Here is a 20,699-nt window from a genome sequence, read left to right on the forward strand (position 1 = left end):
CAAGCATTGTATTTAACCCATCAACACCAGAGGCCAATTAGCCCTTCGTCAAGTCCCTCCCCAACCCCTCCTTGTCCAATAGGCACGTTAGCAGCGAGGAGACAGGGCAAGCTGTCCTTCTCCCCCATAGAGATGCATGTTAAATGGCGGGATTTCTCAATCAAATCATTTCAGTAGCAAGAGCATCAAAATGTATTCTAAATCTGGTCTACCAGGCCTGCAGAAGGCTATGCAGGGGAAAAAATTGCATGACATTATTTAAATAAACTAGAAATACGAGGAAATTACAGAGGGAGAAATCAACTTTTAACAACTACCCGACAGGAGTTTTCATGTTGCACGGTAAGTCTACGGTCATTAGATCAAGGGTGGATCAGGCGTGTTACTTTCCCGACGTTCAACAACACAGCCATGGGAAATAACATTGCCAGCTATGAGGTGGCGAAAGCTTGACCTGCATAGCAACAGTTGATAAACTATTTGGATTGGCATTGGAAAATAAATATTATATATTGTACTCATACTATTCACCTAAGAATAATACCAAGTTGATCAAGTTATGCTGTAATAATATTGCATGTCATTTACCTCTATGTAGATGAAGTGCTTGCTCTTGGCAATAACCTGGATGTAGGCATTATGTATGGACTCCTCATGGTATTTAATACCAGCTGACCAGTCTGCAGCCGACCGCAGAATCTAATACACACACAGACGGAGGTAGAGTTGTACTACAAAACCACTGAAAATATTAACGTCTGATCACCTACTGTATCTGTAGACAAATAAGTGTAAAAGCTATGGACACAGGGGCAAACAGTGACACATCTACATAAAATAGGTAATCTTTATGGCTTTATAACCTATCCACATAGACAGAGCTATGCAATAGTTACAACACATACAACACAAACGTATTATGGATGTACATAGGTGTACATTTGTTTAACAACTGGTGTTACTAGTTAACACAACAGTATATGTGCTGTAACCACTGCATGAGGAAGTAAACAGGCAGTTTATAGTTTTATGGGTTGACTTTGAATAACCGAGTAAAAGATAATATAGTAATGAAAAGGCTTGGCCTACAGGAATAAGAGGCAATGTTGTGGTCTACAAGAGAGAACAGAGATACATACAGGTTTGTTTGTATACATAATAACACAAATGCTTTATAAATTATAATGTGCAAATACAGTATATGCAATGCAATTCTAACAAAACAGCACAATGTTGGTGGTAGCTGGTAGGTCAGTTGCATGTGTTTTAGTAATAAGAGGCAATCAAAAGACTTTTGCACACCTGAATAAAATTGTTGTGTGAGGTGTGTTGGAGTATTATACTGTACGTACATACACTGTAGGTCAAAGAATGTAAACACCCACACACACACCGTCTTGACTTGCTCAACAAAGAATAAATATACACTAGACGTCCTCACACCTACGTCGCACCGCTGATCTGACCAATATGTCCATATACTGTATGGATATCTCTGATGTCTTCAGTATATGCCAATATTTGGGTATGACCCCTTTTGTGCCCATATATAGTTTTCACGTGATGCCATAACACAATGAGGTTAGGGCTTGGCATTGGTCGGTCCTCCCGTAAAACAATATTAACATGAGATTATTTCGTTTTTATCACACTGTTTCAGTCAAGGACCTTCTTCGGGCATCATGCCTGAAGAAGGACCTTGACCAAAACATTGCAATTAAAAGTTATTGACCGCAATAAAGTGTCTTGTTGTGAATTGGCACTATAAGAACATTGAAATTGTATTGAAAAGATCAGGCTAAAAATAATTTCCCAAGCGTCAAGATTCAACTGCAAGATGATTATGTAACATCTTGGCCCAGAAATCAACTATCACACTCACTCTCATTGTATCCCACTCACACAAGTACATAATATACACACAGAAGCTAAATTATACAACAGGTCGTTTCGAGGAAGCAATCTGATTGGTTGAAACAACCATCTAGCCGTGCTTAAACGAGCATGATGGATGACACCTAATCAAAAGACTCAGGACACAGCTATCCTGAGTCTCTCCCAGAGCATTTCTATTGCTTTCTGGGTGGCTACATTTTTGGTCGTAGTGGCGATATCTGTCATTAAAACAATTATGAAATTTTTTATCGAATATCTTAGTTATAATGAAATTGAGTTTGTGTTTCTTAAGGGTAACTGTTGTATAATCGCAATATTACAATTAAGGATGTGCGTTACTTCTGCACTGCCTACGGAACTCGCCTATCGGCTCGTTCCTGCAGCAATGCAGGCGTGGCATTAATGACGGTAAAGCACATCCTCTCATGTAATGTGCATAAGTGAAGCACTGGTCGTCTTTTCTCACCTGCACTTTGGTGATGACAGAATTGGGCACCTTATAGCTCAGTTCATCAGCACAGGTGTGAGATTTAGGCAGCAGGTATGGGTAGGAGAGAGAACGGTACTTGGGTTTCATAATCTGAGAGGAAGAGAGAGAGAGAGTGTAAAGGAGAGTAGGTAAAGATGTGAAGTAGTAGAGGCAGAGAGAGAGAGAGACAGAGAGCGCTGTGGAAAAAAGTGCAACTCTTGGCAAGTGGAATGTTCCAACGTCTTTGTTGTCAGCATGTGTTTTTAGTTAAATTAATTGCTCACTTCAAGTAAGGTAGAAGAATTTGGGCACTAAGATAACTACAAACTAACTAGGACAACAAACCTATGTATGTAAAGCAGCTGATGTTCCTATCAGCACACATTGTGGGACATAGGACACAAATATCTATTTACAGAAATCAAAACCACTACTTCATAGCTACAGGACAGCATCTCTCCATCCATTAGCACACTCCGAATGCAAGTATAATTATTGTGGGGTTCCTCAAGGAAGCTGTTTGGGTCCTTTACTTTTCATTATTTTTACTAATGATCTCCCTTGTGTGGCTATGAACACCCATATGGTAATGTATGCTGATGACACTACTCTGTATAGTACTGCCCCTTCATTAAATGAGTTAGTGAGTAATTTAAATCTGGATCTTGAGAGGGTATCTAACTGGGTGAAAAATAACAAACTAGCACTGAATGTTGCCAAAACAAAAAGTATTGTTTTTGGCACCAGGCATATGCTTATTGGTGACCCTCAGCTGCACCTATCAATGTCCGGTATACCAATAGAACAGGTTAAGAAAACTAAACTGCTTGGTGTTCTACTGGACAGTGAATTGTCATGGTCGGACCATATTGATGGCATTGTAACTAAGATGGGTAGAGGTATAGCCATGGTCAGGAAGTGCTCCGCATACTTGACATCCTCAGTCATGGGTCAAGTGACAAAATCAAGTGACAGACATAATCATAACACCAGAATTGCAAGCCTCGGTCATTTATCACTCCCTGCTCCAAAAACGAACCTCCTTAAACAAACAGTTATGTATCGATCAATATCATTTTGGAACATGTTACCACCTCACATTAACATAACACAACATAAATTATCTTTCAAATATGCTTTAAAGGAACACTTGCTACAGCTTGCTACAGTTGCTACAGTAACCCTGGGAAAATAATAATTCAAATGTATAATGTGTTGAAAGTGATGTTTTGCTATGTTTCTTTGCTTTTTATTTCTCCTATGTTTATTTTATTTTATTTCTTTTATTTTACTATGTTTTATTTTGAGTTAGTTTTTGTAAACAATTGTAAGTATTGCCTATGTTAAATGTATGTCTGTGTCGGACCCCAGGAAGACTAGCTTTTGTCAAGGCAAAAGCTAATGGGGATCCTTATAAAGAAAACAAACAAACACTCTACTGTGTGTGTGTGTGTGTGTGTGTGTGTGTGTGTGTATATTGCGTTTTATTCTTTTATTTCCATTGTGGACCTTTGAATGGAGGTGTTTGTATCACGTGTTGGGGGGTAACAAGATAACAAAAATCACACCCGTGTGAACTGAGTGGTGCAACTTCCCCCCCCCCCCCCCCCCCCTCCTCTCCTCTCTCTCTCTCCCTCTCTCTCTCATTAGCAGGCAACAGTGCAGCACTAATACTATCTCTCTCTCTCTGTTTCTGGCACAACAGCGCCCCCTAATGGTACGGTAGTCATAGTCATACTGGTGTTCATGAACCTACACATACATAGGTGAACACGGACATTGCTGTTCCTTGGAGTGGTTGCACCACTCAAAAACAACATGTACAGTATGTTAAACATTGTTAATGAACCTTGGTGAAGTTCCAGCGCTGAATGAAGTGTCTGGCTACGTCCCTGGCTGCTCTGCCATGGACCACTGAGGCTATGTCATGCCAGGGCATACGAGGCGTGGTGTGCCTGTCAATGAAGTCTGGGGGGGAGAGAGAGAGAGAGAGAGAGAGAGAGAGAGGAGGAGAGGAGGGGGCAGAAAGTGGAGAGTACAAGGAAGGAAATTTAGTAGTGATTTAGTAGTGTCAGTTAGTGTTAGTAGCGTCATAGATGGAAGGGATGAAAAGAAAGAGAAGAAAGGTGGAGAGGAAGGATGAATAGAGGAAGGGAGCGCTGCCGTGGTCCTTTGTTTGTTGAACTGAATACAGGTGCTCGTTGGCGAGGTTAAATCATAACATGAAAGAAGAGGATCCAAGGCACTATTTTGAAAAACATATTTGAATAGTTAAAATCCAATCCAAAAGCCAATACAAGCTCACGTGTCGATGTAGCTATTAGCTATTTTAACTATTCAAAAATGTTTAAAAAAAGGTAAGCAAAATAGTTTAGGGATAAGGGGTTTAGCATGGACGAAAATAGAGCCCCAAGAGTCTACATGATACAGTATAAGTACAGCTTTCCACATGATGATGCTTCATTTCCAACACTGGTGTATGGGAAATGATGAGATCATCAGCATGCTGAGAAAATAACACCAATAAAAGTATGTGTGTGTGTGTGTGTGTGTGTGTGTGTGTGTGTGTGTGTAGGTGTGTACTGTAGGTACTTTTTCTGGTGTATTGCAGTCCTTAAATAACAAAAGATTTCCTCCAAATTTTCTCTCACACCAAGATAAAAATCACAGGTGAACCAACCTGTCTGCGCTCTTTCCAGATAAGTAGTTTATTAATCTTCTCTCATATGACACACCACAGTAACACATTGTGTGTGTGTGTGTGTGTGTGTGTGTGTGTGTGTGTGTGTGTGTGTGTGTGTGTGTGTGTGTGCACGTGCGTGTGTAAATGGTGCAATTATACAGATGTTCGTGCGTGCATTTTTGTGCTAGAGTTATTTGTGTATTACATGTTCAAGTGTTTTTGGATATCGTTGCTGTCCGGAGAAAACCTCATAACTCAATTTTTTAGGTTTTAGATTTTTTTCCCATAAATCAATGCTAGTGAACAACTGTGTGTTGTTTTTCGAAAATATTGAACCAATGGAAAGTAGTAAAAAATGCATTGGGCAAAACCTCTTAACTCCATGGACCCTCAAACTGTCTGCTAAAACTCCACCACCTCTCTCCTTCTCATGCAAGAAATTGACAACAACTTTGATGAGGCAGTATTCCATCATTTAAAAAATATAAGGTTTTATACATTTCCTTAAAAAATATATTTCTCATTTCCTGAAAAATGAACATTTTGGAGTAATGATGAGGTTTCCTACGAGCAGCAGAGATATAATGTATATGTGTCTTTGGATTTGATACAGTATATGTGTGTGTGTGTGTGTGTGTGTGTGTGTGTGTGTGTGTGTGTGTGTGTGTGTGTGTGTGTGTGCGTGTGTGCGTGCGCAAGCGCACACACGCGCCTGTGCGCATGTCACACCATCGAAGGGTTTCTCCAGCTGGATCCAGTCCTTGTAGACAAAGTTGCAGTAGTCTTTTCCATGCCAGAAACGAGTGTTCCCCAACAACTCTCCAACATCTGTTTTCAGGCTCCGCACTGAACCACTCCCTAAACACACACACAGGCCATGTGTAAGATAAATAAATACAGTATATTCTCGATTTGCATCAGTCACTCACACACATACACGCACAGACCTGTGCTGTCCACGCTGCTGACGCTGTCTGTGTGCCGCAGAGTGGGTTTATGCAGACGCTTCAGGGTGAAGCGGGTCTTCCTGGTCCGACCAATCCCCTTTAGCTTTGGCAGGTCCACCGCGTCGCAGGGCGCCGCCCCCTGACCGTTGCTATGGGAGACGCCGTCGGAGGAGGACACGCCCTTACTGGAGGGAGTGTTGGCGTAGCCAGACTGAGAAGAGGACATGGAGGATATCAGGAGATGTGTTAACATAATGGTATAATGTATTATTAGTATGCAGGCCCACAGGCATATACTTGTTGTCACTCTACTTGTGTGTGTCACTTTCTCTTCCTCTCTTTCCAAGGGCGTAGGTTTAATTTTTACTTAATTTGTCCACACCCAGTGTATTCTCTCACAAAGGCGACACTGTCATGCCTAGGTTGCCACCTCCAACTGTTGGCTACACTAGTACATACTTTCTTTCTTTTCCTGCCTTGACCTCCTTACCACCGCCTCTCATTTTCTCTGAAAAAATGACACTATGGGAAATGTGGACGAAAACTAATTTCACCCAATTCTTTTTACCTGTAAAACTGTGATGTGACACTAAAGCTCTACAAGATTTTACAATTCAAAACATTGTGCGTGTGTCTAACCATCTCCTGGGCCACAGAGCGTGTCACGCTTCCCACGTCAGTGAGCCGATGCTCTCTGTCGTCCCAGCGACCGTACGCCAGGTCGATCCCGCCCACGAATGCCACCGATTGGTCGATGACGATGATCTTCTCGTGATGCGCCCACAGATAGACGGAGGAGGAGACATGGTCTGGATGTCGCATCACCTGGAAGACACACACGGACACAGACTTTTATCACAGGGTTTATTTGCCATGAGTGAGGGGCATGGTGGTATGTAATGTATATACTGAAGTAAATACTCAAGTACAGGTGCAAAATTGTCAGAAATTGTCAACATATTCGAGAAATAGCATCAAATATTAAAGAACAATGCATCTTTGTTCTTCCGGGTCCTTCAAAACGCCACTGAGCAACTTCCACTGAAGTGAATAGCGGGGGGCGGGGCTGTCGCTCCTCATAGCTCTAGGGACATTAAGTTCCGGTTGGCTGGATAACAACTTATTATCCTGTACGTCCTGGACATTTTCAGCAGCAGTTGTTTTCCATGGTCTCATTTCTTGTGAGGTGGTAAACTGGGAATGGGGTTAAGCGGGACTAAAACTCTGTATATCACTCTGCATTCGTTGTTGCCCTCCTGTGGCTGTGTCCTGTCAAAGTGATATTGAGCAAATATTTTTAGGTCAGTGTCACCTAAATGAAAATAAAGAATATACAGTACTAACTGCATTACACAACAGCTGTGTTTTTCATGCAATTATAGCTAATTTGGCTGAACACAAGCCCATTAGTGACCTTTGAACCTGTGAAGTTATAATAGTACATCTACTACAAAAAAAATAAAAAAAAATAAAGTTGAATTATCCTGGCAACCCCTAGGGGATGAAATATTCGAAATGGCTTATGCAAATGAACATGGGGTGATTTAAGTTGAACAAAACCATGCTGTATTATTACTGCTGCTGCTATACAATATCTGAAGACATTGTAGCCATATCTGAGGACATTATTCCTACGGTGCATATGATTAGACACAAAGGAGACTCTTTGTGTCTCCATAGAGAGCCCCTGCGTGTCATCAAATTATCGACATAGGAATGTGACAAAAACAAATAAAATATCCATGAATATAACTCTCCATGGGGCGAGTAATCGACTTAAACCCCAGCATCCGTGTTATGGGGAACGCTTTAGCTGACAATGAAAAAGAAGGGCTGTCCGCACACTGTGTATCTGCTCCCAGGAAACTTTATTTAGGCAACAACGTTTCGACCCTTACGGGTATTCGTCAGGTATCATACCTGATACCACACCTTTTTCTTTTTCATTGTACGTATATTTTTGTTCAGCACTTTTAGAATTTCTGGAGATGTGCGTGCTTCCTTTTGAAAGCTGTAGCTTAAACATATGGGTTTTAAGTGGTTAATGTTAGGGTGCATGTGTATATGTGTCACAGTGTTACCTTGATGTTAGGGTGCATGTGTACATGTGTCACAGTGTTACCTTGATGTTAGGGTGCATGTGTACATGTGTCACAGTGTTACCTTGATGTTAGGGTGCATGTGTACATGTGTCACAGTGTTACCTTGATGTTAGGGTGCATGTGTACATGTGTCACAGTGTTACCTTGATGTTAGGGTGCATGTGTACATGTGTCACAGTGTTACCTTGATGTTAGGGTGCATGTGTACATGTGTCACAGTGTTACCTTGATGTTAGGGTGCATGTGCATGAGGGTCCTCTTGCTGTAGCCTGAGTTGATTCCCAGTGCCAGTTCCACCTCCTTGTACAGCATCACAAAGATACGCACGCCCAGTTGCTGTGTGCAGAGATACACGGCGGACATTGAGGTTGCAGACTTGCAGTATATCCATGTCAAAATGGTATGTGCTTTGAAGAAGGGAAAATATTACTCAGAAGTCATGCATGCCATATAAATAAGGCTAAAGTCATTCTAGCAACTGGGTTTGAATCCAGACCAGTGCTCTTGCTGTATGTCCTCACCCACTGTCTCCCACCTTTCTTATCTCTCTGGCAACTTGTATACTAAACAATCTTAATTAAAGCTCATTACAGAAATGTCAAATGTCCAGATTACCATCATTATTCAGAAAATAACTCAAGATCATTTTTCCTATATCATGTCTTATACTTACTGCCTTGCGTTTGAGGATGCAATCGAGTCTCCATCTGTTTCCCTCTACCACAGGCCTCTTGAGGAAGATCTCTGGACTCAGCCTGCAAGAGAAAACAAACTGTCTACTCTCAGGTATTCTGTTGACAGTAAGCTGTGTTTGACATGATTCAAAGCAGAGGGACTCTTCCCATTACTGTACTGTACACAGTACAGTCACATGTGGTGTCCAGTGCTGTCACAATGCCAATGACTAACATTACACTGAGTGACATTTCCCTGGTTAAGTACCTAAGAGCCTAATGATGTCTTGTCTCAACAGCCTCACATTCGGCTCTGGGGAAACATAAACTATTAGGGCGCAAGAACACAACAAAGCTGTCGTAAAGTCAATAGAATCACACCATTGTGTCAAATTTCAAATACAAGTCATCGATCAAACCAACGACTATGACAGCTTGGAAGGAAACACTGTGATTACGTCTACACATACAGTGGTATGCAAGTACAGTAAACGACAGAAAAGAGATAGAAAGCGACAGAACCAGGAAGGGGATGTAAAGAAACGTCTTCAGTATATAAAGCGGTTTAGATCATTATCCTTATTTAATAGAGGAGACACTTTCAAGACACTATCATTTGCCTACACTCCCTCCCAACCACACCCTCCTCTACACCCACAAACAAACAAACAAACAAACACAGAGATACAGCGCGCACAGTGTATTGTTCTCAAAAGAATCAAATGAGTAACACAACCCCTGGCAGATGGATGGAGAGAGCAAAACAGACAAAGACATGCTGACATCAAGAAATAAGAAAAGGCAGGGTGGGATTAAGAGAATGGGGATGAAGAGAGGGGTGCAGAGGTGTGGCAGTATATTTGTAAAGAGAAGTTCTCACCAGTAGTGTCAAGTGTGCCAGGTATCTATTCTTGGTGTGTGGACGAAACTGTAACTAGAGCCAGTAGCATTGTAATACCTAGCAGCCAAAAAGTAACCCAGGAGCTGAGGGTAACCATGTTATGTATGGTTGTGACTAGTACACTGGATCATCAAGGACACTCCACACCCCAGACACAATCATTTCACGCCATTGCCACTAGGCTAGGCAAGCAATACCTACTGCCACGTATCAAAAGCTAAAAATATCGAAACGTTTCCACCCGTCATCCATAGGAATGTCAACGGTTATTTGGTTAGTGATTTAGCCTTTAATATTGGCATACTGATTAACCTGTATAACAATAGCTACCCATTTCCGCACTGAGACCAGTTCACAGAGAGAGATGATTACACTGCAGCTTGGAGAAGGATTGAATTGCCAAGTGCTCAAAGAATCAAAGGTTCAGTTAATAACATGCTCTTGAAGATGTGGATAACGTATTTTTGTGCTCTTAAGCATGCCAAAGAGATTAATACATCTCTTCCTCGTGGCTCCTGGAGGAAAGGCTTAAGGGTGCCTTGTTCTCTATCTAATTATACTGTAGCTGTCTGGCTCTTTTACGATGCCCATGGCTGTGTTTATCAGCCTTTCCCAAAGTCTACACTTGCACTGCTAAACCCTCTGTGTTCATTTAGATCTGAGGATTAACCCTTATATGTAAAATGAACACTGGGGGACTGTAAAGAAAGAGTAATATTTAGAAGGCAAAGGTGCTACAATGTCTCACAGAGCCTTAACCGTCTGTATCCAACTGCTGAAAATCAGAAATCGGGGCCGATCACGTCATTTTCAAATCTCGTTGGAATCGGAACGAGAACAGAAAAACGTGATCGGGACATCCCTAGTATCAATATAGTATATTAGTATAATATACTAATCTAGTATCCATATCATGATATTAGACTGGATATTGTCTGTGATTTTGGATATTGTACTATTGTGATATGGCATAAGAAAAATCGTTATCGGCGGATACTCAAAATGATCGGAATTGGATCGGGAGCAAAAAACGTGATCGGGACATCTCTATCGGAGACGACGCATGGCCCATGGCGATGGGACCAAATCTTTGGATGGATTGAAAGCATTTTTCCACCAAAACATAAATTGGGCTCAATATGGAAGCACCCACCAACACACACATACGTACCACCAGTCAGTGATGAAGATCTCTTCTTTTGCTTCTTCTAGAGCATCTGCAACATCCTCCATGTACGTCTTCCCATTCACATACCTGTACACATAAGAGTAAGACTTCAAATTACAATGTGTAATATCTCTATACACAACCGTTCCTACATATACAGAGTTTGTCTTAGCCTCGCTGCACACACAAGTATAATCACACACCTAGGTGTGGACACACACACACACACACACACACACACACACACACACTGTCACAATTTGTCTTGTGTCAACAAGCCTGAAACTGTGGCAAAACCACATGGTATTAGCCTGGGACCAGAAGAATCTGCCAGTGCAAAAAAAGCCCCTGGCGGATTGGCCACGTGAGGCTGACAAATACAACCAGATAGAGAGAGAGAGAGAGAGAGAGAGAGAGAGAGAGAGAGAGAGAGAGAGAGAGAGAGCATTAGTATGAATATTCATTGGTTTCTTATACAAGCAGTTACCATACTTAGAATGAATTAAGTGTTGATTTAAACTACTGAATAGTAGTAAACAATCATTTTAGTTTTAAGATGTTTTTGTCTTTTTCTGCCTGTATTGATAGTATACAGTAGATAAGGCAGGAAATGGGGAGGGAGAGACGGGGAGTGACATACAGCAAAGGTCGTCACGATGGGGACTTGAACCCGCGACACGCTGTCAGACTGCATGGGAGCCTAGGTTCCCGGACCACTAGGCCAGCGGTCCAGGGTAGTAAACTATTCTTTGATAGTAAACTAACTGTATATTAAGTAAGTAAGTAAGTCAAACTAACTCAGTGCATTTTTAATCCCAGCTCCTTCAGAATTACCATTTAGCAGCGATGTTCTCCTCCTCTTGAGCGAAAGAACCAAAGCGATGGTCTCGCAGGAAAGCCTTTCCATATCTCCTCACAAAGGTCTCAATGCTCTGGCCCCACCAGCGCGCATGTCTGTAACTGCTGCACTTCAACACTAGGCTCCTGTTTGGAGGCAGAGACAAGACACTTTATAATAGACAAAGACATACTGTATACATACGAGGCAGACCCCCCACACAAACAGTAGCACATTATTATTGAACCACAGGAATGTCAGGAAATGAGAGGCTATTATGACAACTCAATCTCATTTTGTTCTCATGCTTTTAGCTAGCTTGTTGTTGCACTGACACATGTGGTTGTCTCTTTATTTTGCCAGACAACAAACTATGAACCACAGAACATTAAGAAAACACAACTGTCCAAACATAAGAAGGACACATTAGTTAAATGCAGCGATGACCAATGCATCACAGCAAGAGTGTCAACACAGATTTCATTACTGACAAAACTTTAGTTGACAGGGCACCCCAGGGCTCAAAGTCAACACCAAATCTCAAAAATAGTAGATTTTGTCTATATACATACTGGTGGTAGTTTGTATTTTGTAATTATCACTGGTATTGTGGGTGTGGACTTCGTTAACATTAAGGAAGTATCTAGACAGGTGCATGGATATCTTGGTGGTGTATCGAATACCACTGCCTTAAAAAGGACCATACAGGTGGAATATTTAGCACATTGAATACACTTTCGAGGACACCATTGCATTCAATGCATGTCTGTATGAGACAACTCATAGAGATAGGTAAACCAATTTTTCCCCTCCGTTACCATTTACTTTTTTCTCTTTTTTCCCCCATTATACATTTATGTAGGTATTGCATAAAGCACTTTGGGGTTTTCTGCCTCTTTCTTGCAATTTGTCATGTTTTTCTATTAATAGTGCTAAATCAAATCAAAAGTAGCAAGCCAAACACACACACACACACACACACACACACACACACCTGGAGAGGCTGTCGATGCGGACACCATGTTTGGTCTCAGTGTCCTTGGAATCCATCTTGATGCTGAACTCCTTGTCCACCAGCATGACAAAGGAGATGGCCCCGGAGTCAGGCTTCATGTACATAAGGAAGGAGTCTTTCACCACCAACCAACTACAGGAGACACGGATAAATATATAGTCCCATCCATTCTTAACCATATTTGTAATGTAATATGACGGGAACAAGGGAAAGGTTTGCATAGCTGAGCCACAAAATGAACGAGACACACACACACACACACACACACACACACACACACACACACACACACACACACACACACACACACTGTCATAAAAATATGTCAAATAATGGCAGATATATCGTCCAGGCTCTAGTTTACAATAGCTTTATGGCTCAGCTAATGAAAAGAGAGAGATTGAGGATATATGGACAGACCGTTTGGACCAGCGATAGCAGGCCTGAGTGTGACCACAGCAATTCATTCCAGGGATACGATGTCCTCCAGAACGCTTATGGACCATCCCCTCTCTGGAAGAGCACAAACCAACACACACAACGCATGAATTACCAAGCACACATAGCATACATGCAGGCGGCTCTTCGGTGCTACTGAAAATTTGTGAAGAGCCGAAATCACAGTGCCGAAACAGCGGTAAAATAGGAGTATGAATCGGCCCTTAGAGCAGGGAGGCCACCTCCTACCACTGCAGCTGTGAAAGTTATATTGTACCAACTAGTCCATACCTGTCAGGGGATATGAGCACCCAAAGTATGTGCAGAGTTTGGGTTATGCTCTGTGCACAGTATATCCGGCATTGAAAGTACCTTTGTACTTGGTAGACCTGCAACAGTTCCCAACACACATGCATGCACGTGAAAGAGCTACTCACAGTCCTTTAGGTCCCAGTTCATGGATGAAAGACATCTGGCTGATGTCAATAAACTCCATCTGAGAATAGAAAAATCACACCCATGTGAAGTGAGGGGCGCTCTTATAATCGTACATCATGGCGTAAATTCTCCACTCATTGTCAATGGGAATTTGTGTAGGACAAAAATAGCCGATTCAATCAATGTATGTGTAATAGCTTATATTATTATTCCTATTAGAATATAGGAGAGGCTAGAGCCCCTCAAAAACACAACTTACAGTGTCTATTATACCAACAGGTACACAGTAAGATCCTGACGATTACATTATTATTGTTATTGTAAGATCCTGACGATTACATTATTATTGTTATTTTTTAAGACATTGATAAAAGGTTAAAGCTCTGTATTATGATAGCTATCATTGTAATATAGTGTTTGTTCAGTGTCAGGGGTCTCCCAGCTCTTTGGAAAACAGAAAAGGCAGTGCAACAATATCAACCAATCAGGAGAGAGAATCCATCCATCAGCTTAAATATTTTAGTGTTGCAGTTCCAATTTTTGTCTCCTCATTTATTTGGTTTGGTTTCATGACTTCCAATTTCACTTTCACAATCTGAGCACGTTCAAATATAACCAACTGGGACCCTTGCAATATCAGAGTTACAACTTTATATAGACCAACACTGACTGATTTACTGTAGGACAGTATTTGGAGACGATACTAATTCTTACATTCTGTAAATCTGTACAATGAGACAACATGACTATATATTAGCCAATCACCATTCCATAGTTCTCTTTTCAACTCAAAGCATCCCACATGTATTTTACCGTTTAAGATTAGGACATAATTAGTGTTATGACAAAACGTTTTAATGATCTGTGCCAACGCGTGTATAAACACTGAAAATTATATTAACATTTAGTGTTGATATAGTGTGTGGCAAAAAAAGCTTTAATGCACACACTGCTATTATGATATGCAATTTAGCAGACACTCTTATGAGCAACTTACAAGTGCAAAGTTTGAGTAAATGAAAGCATGAACCCTAGTCAACAAACGACAGTACAGGGTAAATGGTCACACACGTATGTAGAGTGCAAAGAGAACAATTTTGTGCTTCAAAGTATCTACCAGGTGAACATGAAACCTAGCATCTGTCCATCCCTAGTACAACATGCTACTATAATGACATTCTTAGCATTCTTAGCATATGCTGCTAAAAGTCAAGCGGTAAACCTTCAAAGCCGCGGTGCCCACACAAGGTGTGACAAAACATTCCTGGATCATAACAGAGAAGTGCTGGAATATAGTATACTACAGACCAGTGTGTGTTTTGCTGTGAGGTGAGGTTACATACATTATGTTTTAGTGGTTTTATGGTTGGTTACTAGTAGTAGTACAGTGTTTACTATTATGATATTTGTGGTACCAGTTAGTAGTAGTGTGTCTACTGTTAGTTCTACTCACAGTATGATGATAATTGCGATACAGTGCCATCCTCAACAGCTTGTTCAGATAGTCTTCTAGCTGTTTCTGTTGTAAATAAAAGTATGAAAAGTATGAAAAGAAGTCACATTATAGAGACTATTAACCACATTGAGTCACATACCCAAAAGCATTGACAGACTCACACAGATCACACATGTTCCATGTTGGCAAAGGGCTACATGTCACAACAAACAAGTAAGTGCAAAGTAACCTTACGCTGAATGAACAGTAGCATCGCGCTGCCACGTTCAGAGAATGGGTTTCAATGAAAACTCTATGGAGATCCAGAATCCTGAGCTTTTCCCATTGAAACGGTACGACAAGACAGGAAAAAGAGTACAGGCGACAAACCAATTCTTGGAGCGCGCTGTGCTCTGAAGTAGGCATTGACTGTATGGAAGCTGTGAATATTGAACAAATCAATTAGAATAGCAGCTAGTAGGTGTGGAATTAATCAAGATGGATAGTGGATAGTTGGATACCACATGCAACTACTGTAGATGGCCTATTTATTGCGTAAAATGTGTACATCCATTATAAACAAGCTGCGAGTCAGAGATGAGCATTGAGTGTGTACACATCTCCTGCCTCTCTGTGAGGTCTGCCTCTCTGTGATGCAGCTGCTCGCTTAGATCCACTCGGTGGGCACTGGGCGTGGTCTAACCACCCACACTCGACACCACTTGAGATGGACAGAAACTGCTGCATGGAATTAGCTAATATTAAAGTTTTAAACTAGCAGTTGTAGATAGATTGACAACTTAACATACATTTAAAAAATCACACCTGTGTGAACTGAGTGGTGCAACTCCCCTCTCCCCCCTCTCTCTCATTAGCAGGCAACAGTACAGCACTATCTCTCTTTTTTTATTTATTCTTTATTTACCCAGGGAAGTAGCTGAGCACAGGTGCTCATTTTCAGCAACGCTCTGCACATAGAAACACACAGACAGACACACACACGCGCACACACACACACACACACACACACACACACACACACACACACACACACACACACACACACACATTAAAACCTGGGAGCTGACCAGTACAACCACAGTCTTATACTGTTGGCCACTAAGCAGCTCCAGGGGGAGCAGTTGGGGGTTCAGTGCCTTGCTCAAGGGAACTTCAGCGGTGTTGGGTGAGTGATGACAATCACTTCCCCACCCAGATTTTTCCTACCCGTCCGGGGAATCGAACTGGCAACCTTTCGGCAACAAGGGCGCTCCTCTAACCCTCAGAGCCACCGCTGCCCTCTCTCCGTTTCTGGCACAACTGGTACCCTACTGGTACTAATAGTCATACTCGTGCTCATTAACATCATAGGTGAACAACACGGACATTGCTGTTCCTTGGAGTGGTTCCGTTGCACCACTCAAAAATCTATCCCCAGTATTGTGGGAGCAGGTCAGGTGATGCGGGGGTGCTCAGAGTGGCTCAGGCCAGGAGAGCGGGGGTTGGTGGGGATGAGAAGTAGAGGTAATCGCTGCTCGTCTCTGGCAGCTAATTTCAATAATTAAGTCATTCACATCTATATGGCTGCTGGTTCAAAACCTTTGTCATCACAATTCACCACTTCCATGCGGTCCGTGTCATCACCTTGGTAGCAGAAATACCTTGACACGCTGTGGCGAGCTGTCTCATACAGCCAATTTATTGCATTTAGTGCTCAGTGGACACCTACCCTCCGGCTGGAGGCGTGCTCGTCTCGTGCCAGCTGGTCTCCTCCACTCCGTGGCAACATTGGCATCGCTCTCACCTCACTCTTCCTCACACTCTTCCTCCTCACGGTGTGACTGAGAGACGGAGAAAAGAGAGAGAGAAAATACAGTGACACAGTGAAATCTTCAGTGTAAAGAATGTAACCATTTGTAACTCTGTGAGTATATAAAAGTGTAACATAGGATTTCACTGAGCAATGTTGCTTATGTGAAAACAAATGAATGTGAAAGTTGAGTATTTATTTGCATTGTGTGGCTTTTGTCACTGCTACATCTCTGTTTCTAATCTTCTATGTAAAACAAACACATACATACACCTGCATTCGTGTGTGTGAATGAATGAATGAATTTAGCATGCATGCAGTTTTGCATGAGTGGGTTTTACTTTGTATATGCACATCTGTGACTAACAATGGATATGGAAAATAAATCAAATATAATATTTTTGACTAAATAGGTGCTTTCACAAAATATTGAGTTTTGATAAATAAGTATCAGTAACGCCGTCGCCTATATCATAACAAAGTTAATAAAATAATTAAGCTAGAACAGTCAGAAACCAGGAAAGTATGCCATATCATAATATTATGATATACAACATTCCAGACAAAATCTAGTCTCATATCATGATAGTGATCGTATTGCACAGTCTTTGAATGCATGTGTCTTGTACTTAATGCTGCTACACGTGTATTTGTGACTGTGTGTGTGTGTGTGTGTGTGTGTGTGTGTGTGTGTGTGTGTGTGTGTGTGTGTGTGTGTGTATGTGTGTGTGCGCTGCACACTCACGTGTGTGTGTGTCGCACGCTCATACGTGTGTGTGTGTGTGTGTACCTGCGTGAAGGCAGTGGTATCCTCATTAAGGTCTTGTATCGCATAAGTTCTCTGTGAAGTTCCATAAAGTGTTTTTCCTTCCTCTTCACCTCCCAACTGAACTCGCCATGCTTCATCTCAATCTTAAACACCACAGGCATGGACTGCGCACGCGCGCGCACACACACACACACACACACACACACACACACACACACACACACACACACACACACACACACACACACACACACACACACACACACACACACACACACGCACACGCACATGTTGGGGGGGTGAGGAGGTGGAGGAGTGTAAGATCAAATAAGGATCATAACTAAAAAAAGAATGCTCACATTTTTTTGCAGTGCCTAACCGCTCCAATGATTGGCCGTGTGTGTATGTCTGTATGGATGCATGTCTGTCTGTCTGTCTGTGGTACCTAAAGTTACACTGTTGAGCAGCCTTAAAGGGCCATTCACACTGAGCACTGAAACGATAACTGCAGCCAGCCAGCAATATTGTTGAGCAGCCTGCACCGCTCAGTTCACACAGGTGTGATTTTTTCGCTTAACACCTGCCCAATTTCAGGTAGGTTGTGCATGTCTCTCCTCCCTTTAGAATAAATAAGGATGACATGGAGTCTGAAGATACAAAGAAACAAGGAGTGAATGGCAAATCAAGTGGCAAAGTGAGTTTGACATTGGTTATCATCGTTTAATGCAATCATATTGGACTTTTCTATTTGGATGGATGGGCTGTCGAGGCCAGAAAGTAGTTTTTTGCCACTCGGTAGGCGTTCCGGGACTTCCCGCATAACTTCCGGGTTTGCTGATGATGTCACACGCATACCCTCTATACAAGGAATCTCAGAATAATGTGAATGTGAATATAAGATACAGGATATTATGCTAGAGTAGGACCTAAACATCCGGGACAACACTCCACCCGTCCCAGACTTTCCCTTCTGGCTCTCAAACTATGGAATGAACTCTCCATTGCAATTAGAACTGCAAACTCACTGCCAATCTTTCGCCGTGTCTGAAAACTCACATCATTAGACTCCACCTTAGCCCATAGCACTAGTGCCATAGCATTTGCCCTAGTCTCGATGAACTTACAGGTGTATGCAAATTTCATTTGGATAGCATATTATGTAGACATAGCATTCTAGTGGTAGTTTCATTCTACCGCTATTCTACTGGATATTAGGTTCTTAGTTTACTTATGATCCTAGTTGACTATTTCTATGCATTTGATGTATTACCTTGTGTTTTATGCTTTGGATTGAGAGCATTTGCTAAATGCCTAAATTGTGAATTGGCCTAAGTAGGCCATTAGACAGTACCTTGTTGACGCTCCTTTTATGACCAAGGTGCATGAAGCGGTCCTGTGCTGCAGTGAACCTCTCCACATCCAGGATCCTGGCTGTAATGGGAACAGTGGGGAGGTACACCTTGGAACCCGACTCCTTAAAACCCAACGTGTTATATACAGCTGAGAACTGGATACGACAGTCCCCTAGAGGAGGGAGGGAGAGAGAAAGAGATGGGGACGTTAATGCCACTGCATGAGGGCAAGTCACACATACAGTACGGTACATCATGTTCAATAAAAATATCTGCTCCATCACTATAGATCAGGGGTTCCCAAACTTTTTTGGACCAGGTACCCCTTTTGGGGTAGATATTTTTCCAGGTACCCCCTCATCCTCGCAACACGGATAACAAATAAATGTATACGTCTAAATGTAGACGTTTAAATGTAGACGTCTAAATGTAGACGTCTAAATGTATACAGACGTCTAAATGTAGACGTCTAAATGTAGACGTCTTAAATGTGTACGTCTAAATGTAGACGCTAAATGTGTACGTCTAAATGTAGACGTCTAAATGTAGACGTCTAAATGTGTACGTCTAAATGTAGACGTCTAAATGTCTTCTCGTCTTCTCTTATGGGGGTCCCTGGCATATCTTTTCAAATGGGGGTCCACGGGCTAAGTAGTGTCAATTTGGGGGTCCTTGACATGAAAAAGTTTGGGAACCACTGCTTTAAACACTTTAGCACTTTATGAACATGAACAAAATAGATGGGTCCCCCCTGGAACTCCCTCAGGTACCCCTGGGGGTCCCCGGACCCCACTTTGGGAACCACTGCTATAGATTACCAACTGGAGAGGAAGTGTACAGTACATAAAAGAGAGCTCTTTATTAAAAGACAATTTGACATTATTACTTATCTGAACATTTTCAAAAACGTATAGAAAACAAACCGTGCGGAACAGGAAGACGAGGCCGGGGAAAACACATGGGCAGCCCCGGTGTTGTGAGATTTTAGATCGGCCATTTTTGCCTGCATGATTATGATAAGAGGACTAAGTATACCACTGGGGGACAGCAGTCAGTGAAACTAATTTATATATGAGGCCGGGGAAAGCACGTGGGTGGCCCCGGTTGAAAAAAACAAAAAAGAGGCGGCGAACGTGAACGCGACGGGACGACGGCCGGCGATCGCCACCCCAACCCCCGATGGCGCATTTAGTCCCGGCGGCTGTGGGGAGGCGTCTCCCTTGGGGAGGCATGGCCTCAAAGGGACCCGGCCCGGACGCGGCCAAGGCATCCCGCACCGGAAAAACGGGCGCCCCCCGTTCCGTTTTTCTCACGTTTACTGGTTTGCTCGGATTCACTGTAACATAATATACCGGTAAGTCATGTATAGTTAAAGTTAAATTATGAACCTGTAAGGACAAAATGTGTTTATACTGAAGAAGAGCATGGGCTCGAAACATCAGTTTTTGTAACTGTTAAATGAAAAAGTGCCAAAGGGAGCTACTTCAGCTCTATTCTCTATACTTTGATCTCAGTTCACTTCAGGGCCAACACCTGTCTTCAAGAGGTTGGATGTGCATTACTACTCTTTGATCCTTTATACCGTACAGAAAATAAAGAACACCTGTGCACAAACACACAGACATATACACTACATTGTATTACTATACATGTGAGGAAGGAAGCCAATTTTATATGCCATTTTCACCCACGTTTTTTAAAGCCTGGGTTATACACTGAAAATGATCTACAAGCTCACCATGTGTTCAGTGTGATGCAGTGTGA

The 20,699-nt window shown here is 42.1% G+C and overlaps 1 protein-coding gene across 1 annotated transcript in view; it reads right to left on the reverse strand.

Moving 5' to 3' along the window:
• pld1a (phospholipase D1a) overlaps positions 1-20,699 on the reverse strand; it is a 41,038-nt gene that overhangs the window by 8,433 nt on the left and 11,906 nt on the right. Inside the window, exons 3-19 of the mRNA XM_080783981.1 lie at positions 18,935-19,107; positions 17,605-17,747; positions 16,734-16,845; positions 15,023-15,088; positions 13,569-13,627; positions 13,114-13,206; positions 12,673-12,825; positions 11,675-11,824; positions 10,844-10,927; positions 8,771-8,852; positions 8,323-8,433; positions 6,635-6,820; positions 5,996-6,206; positions 5,778-5,906; positions 4,215-4,333; positions 2,363-2,476; positions 589-699 (exon numbers count right to left, since the gene is read on the reverse strand). Of these exons, the coding sequence (XP_080640107.1) occupies positions 589-699; positions 2,363-2,476; positions 4,215-4,333; positions 5,778-5,906; positions 5,996-6,206; positions 6,635-6,820; positions 8,323-8,433; positions 8,771-8,852; positions 10,844-10,927; positions 11,675-11,824; positions 12,673-12,825; positions 13,114-13,206; positions 13,569-13,627; positions 15,023-15,088; positions 16,734-16,845; positions 17,605-17,747; positions 18,935-19,107 (2,096 nt within the window). The remainder of the gene's footprint in view (positions 1-588; positions 700-2,362; positions 2,477-4,214; positions 4,334-5,777; positions 5,907-5,995; positions 6,207-6,634; positions 6,821-8,322; positions 8,434-8,770; positions 8,853-10,843; positions 10,928-11,674; positions 11,825-12,672; positions 12,826-13,113; positions 13,207-13,568; positions 13,628-15,022; positions 15,089-16,733; positions 16,846-17,604; positions 17,748-18,934; positions 19,108-20,699) is intronic.

This window comes from Protomyctophum bolini (assembly GCF_963924005.1).
Source record: "Protomyctophum bolini genome assembly, chromosome: 15".
Classification (NCBI taxonomy): domain Eukaryota; kingdom Metazoa; phylum Chordata; class Actinopteri; order Myctophiformes; family Myctophidae; genus Protomyctophum; species Protomyctophum bolini.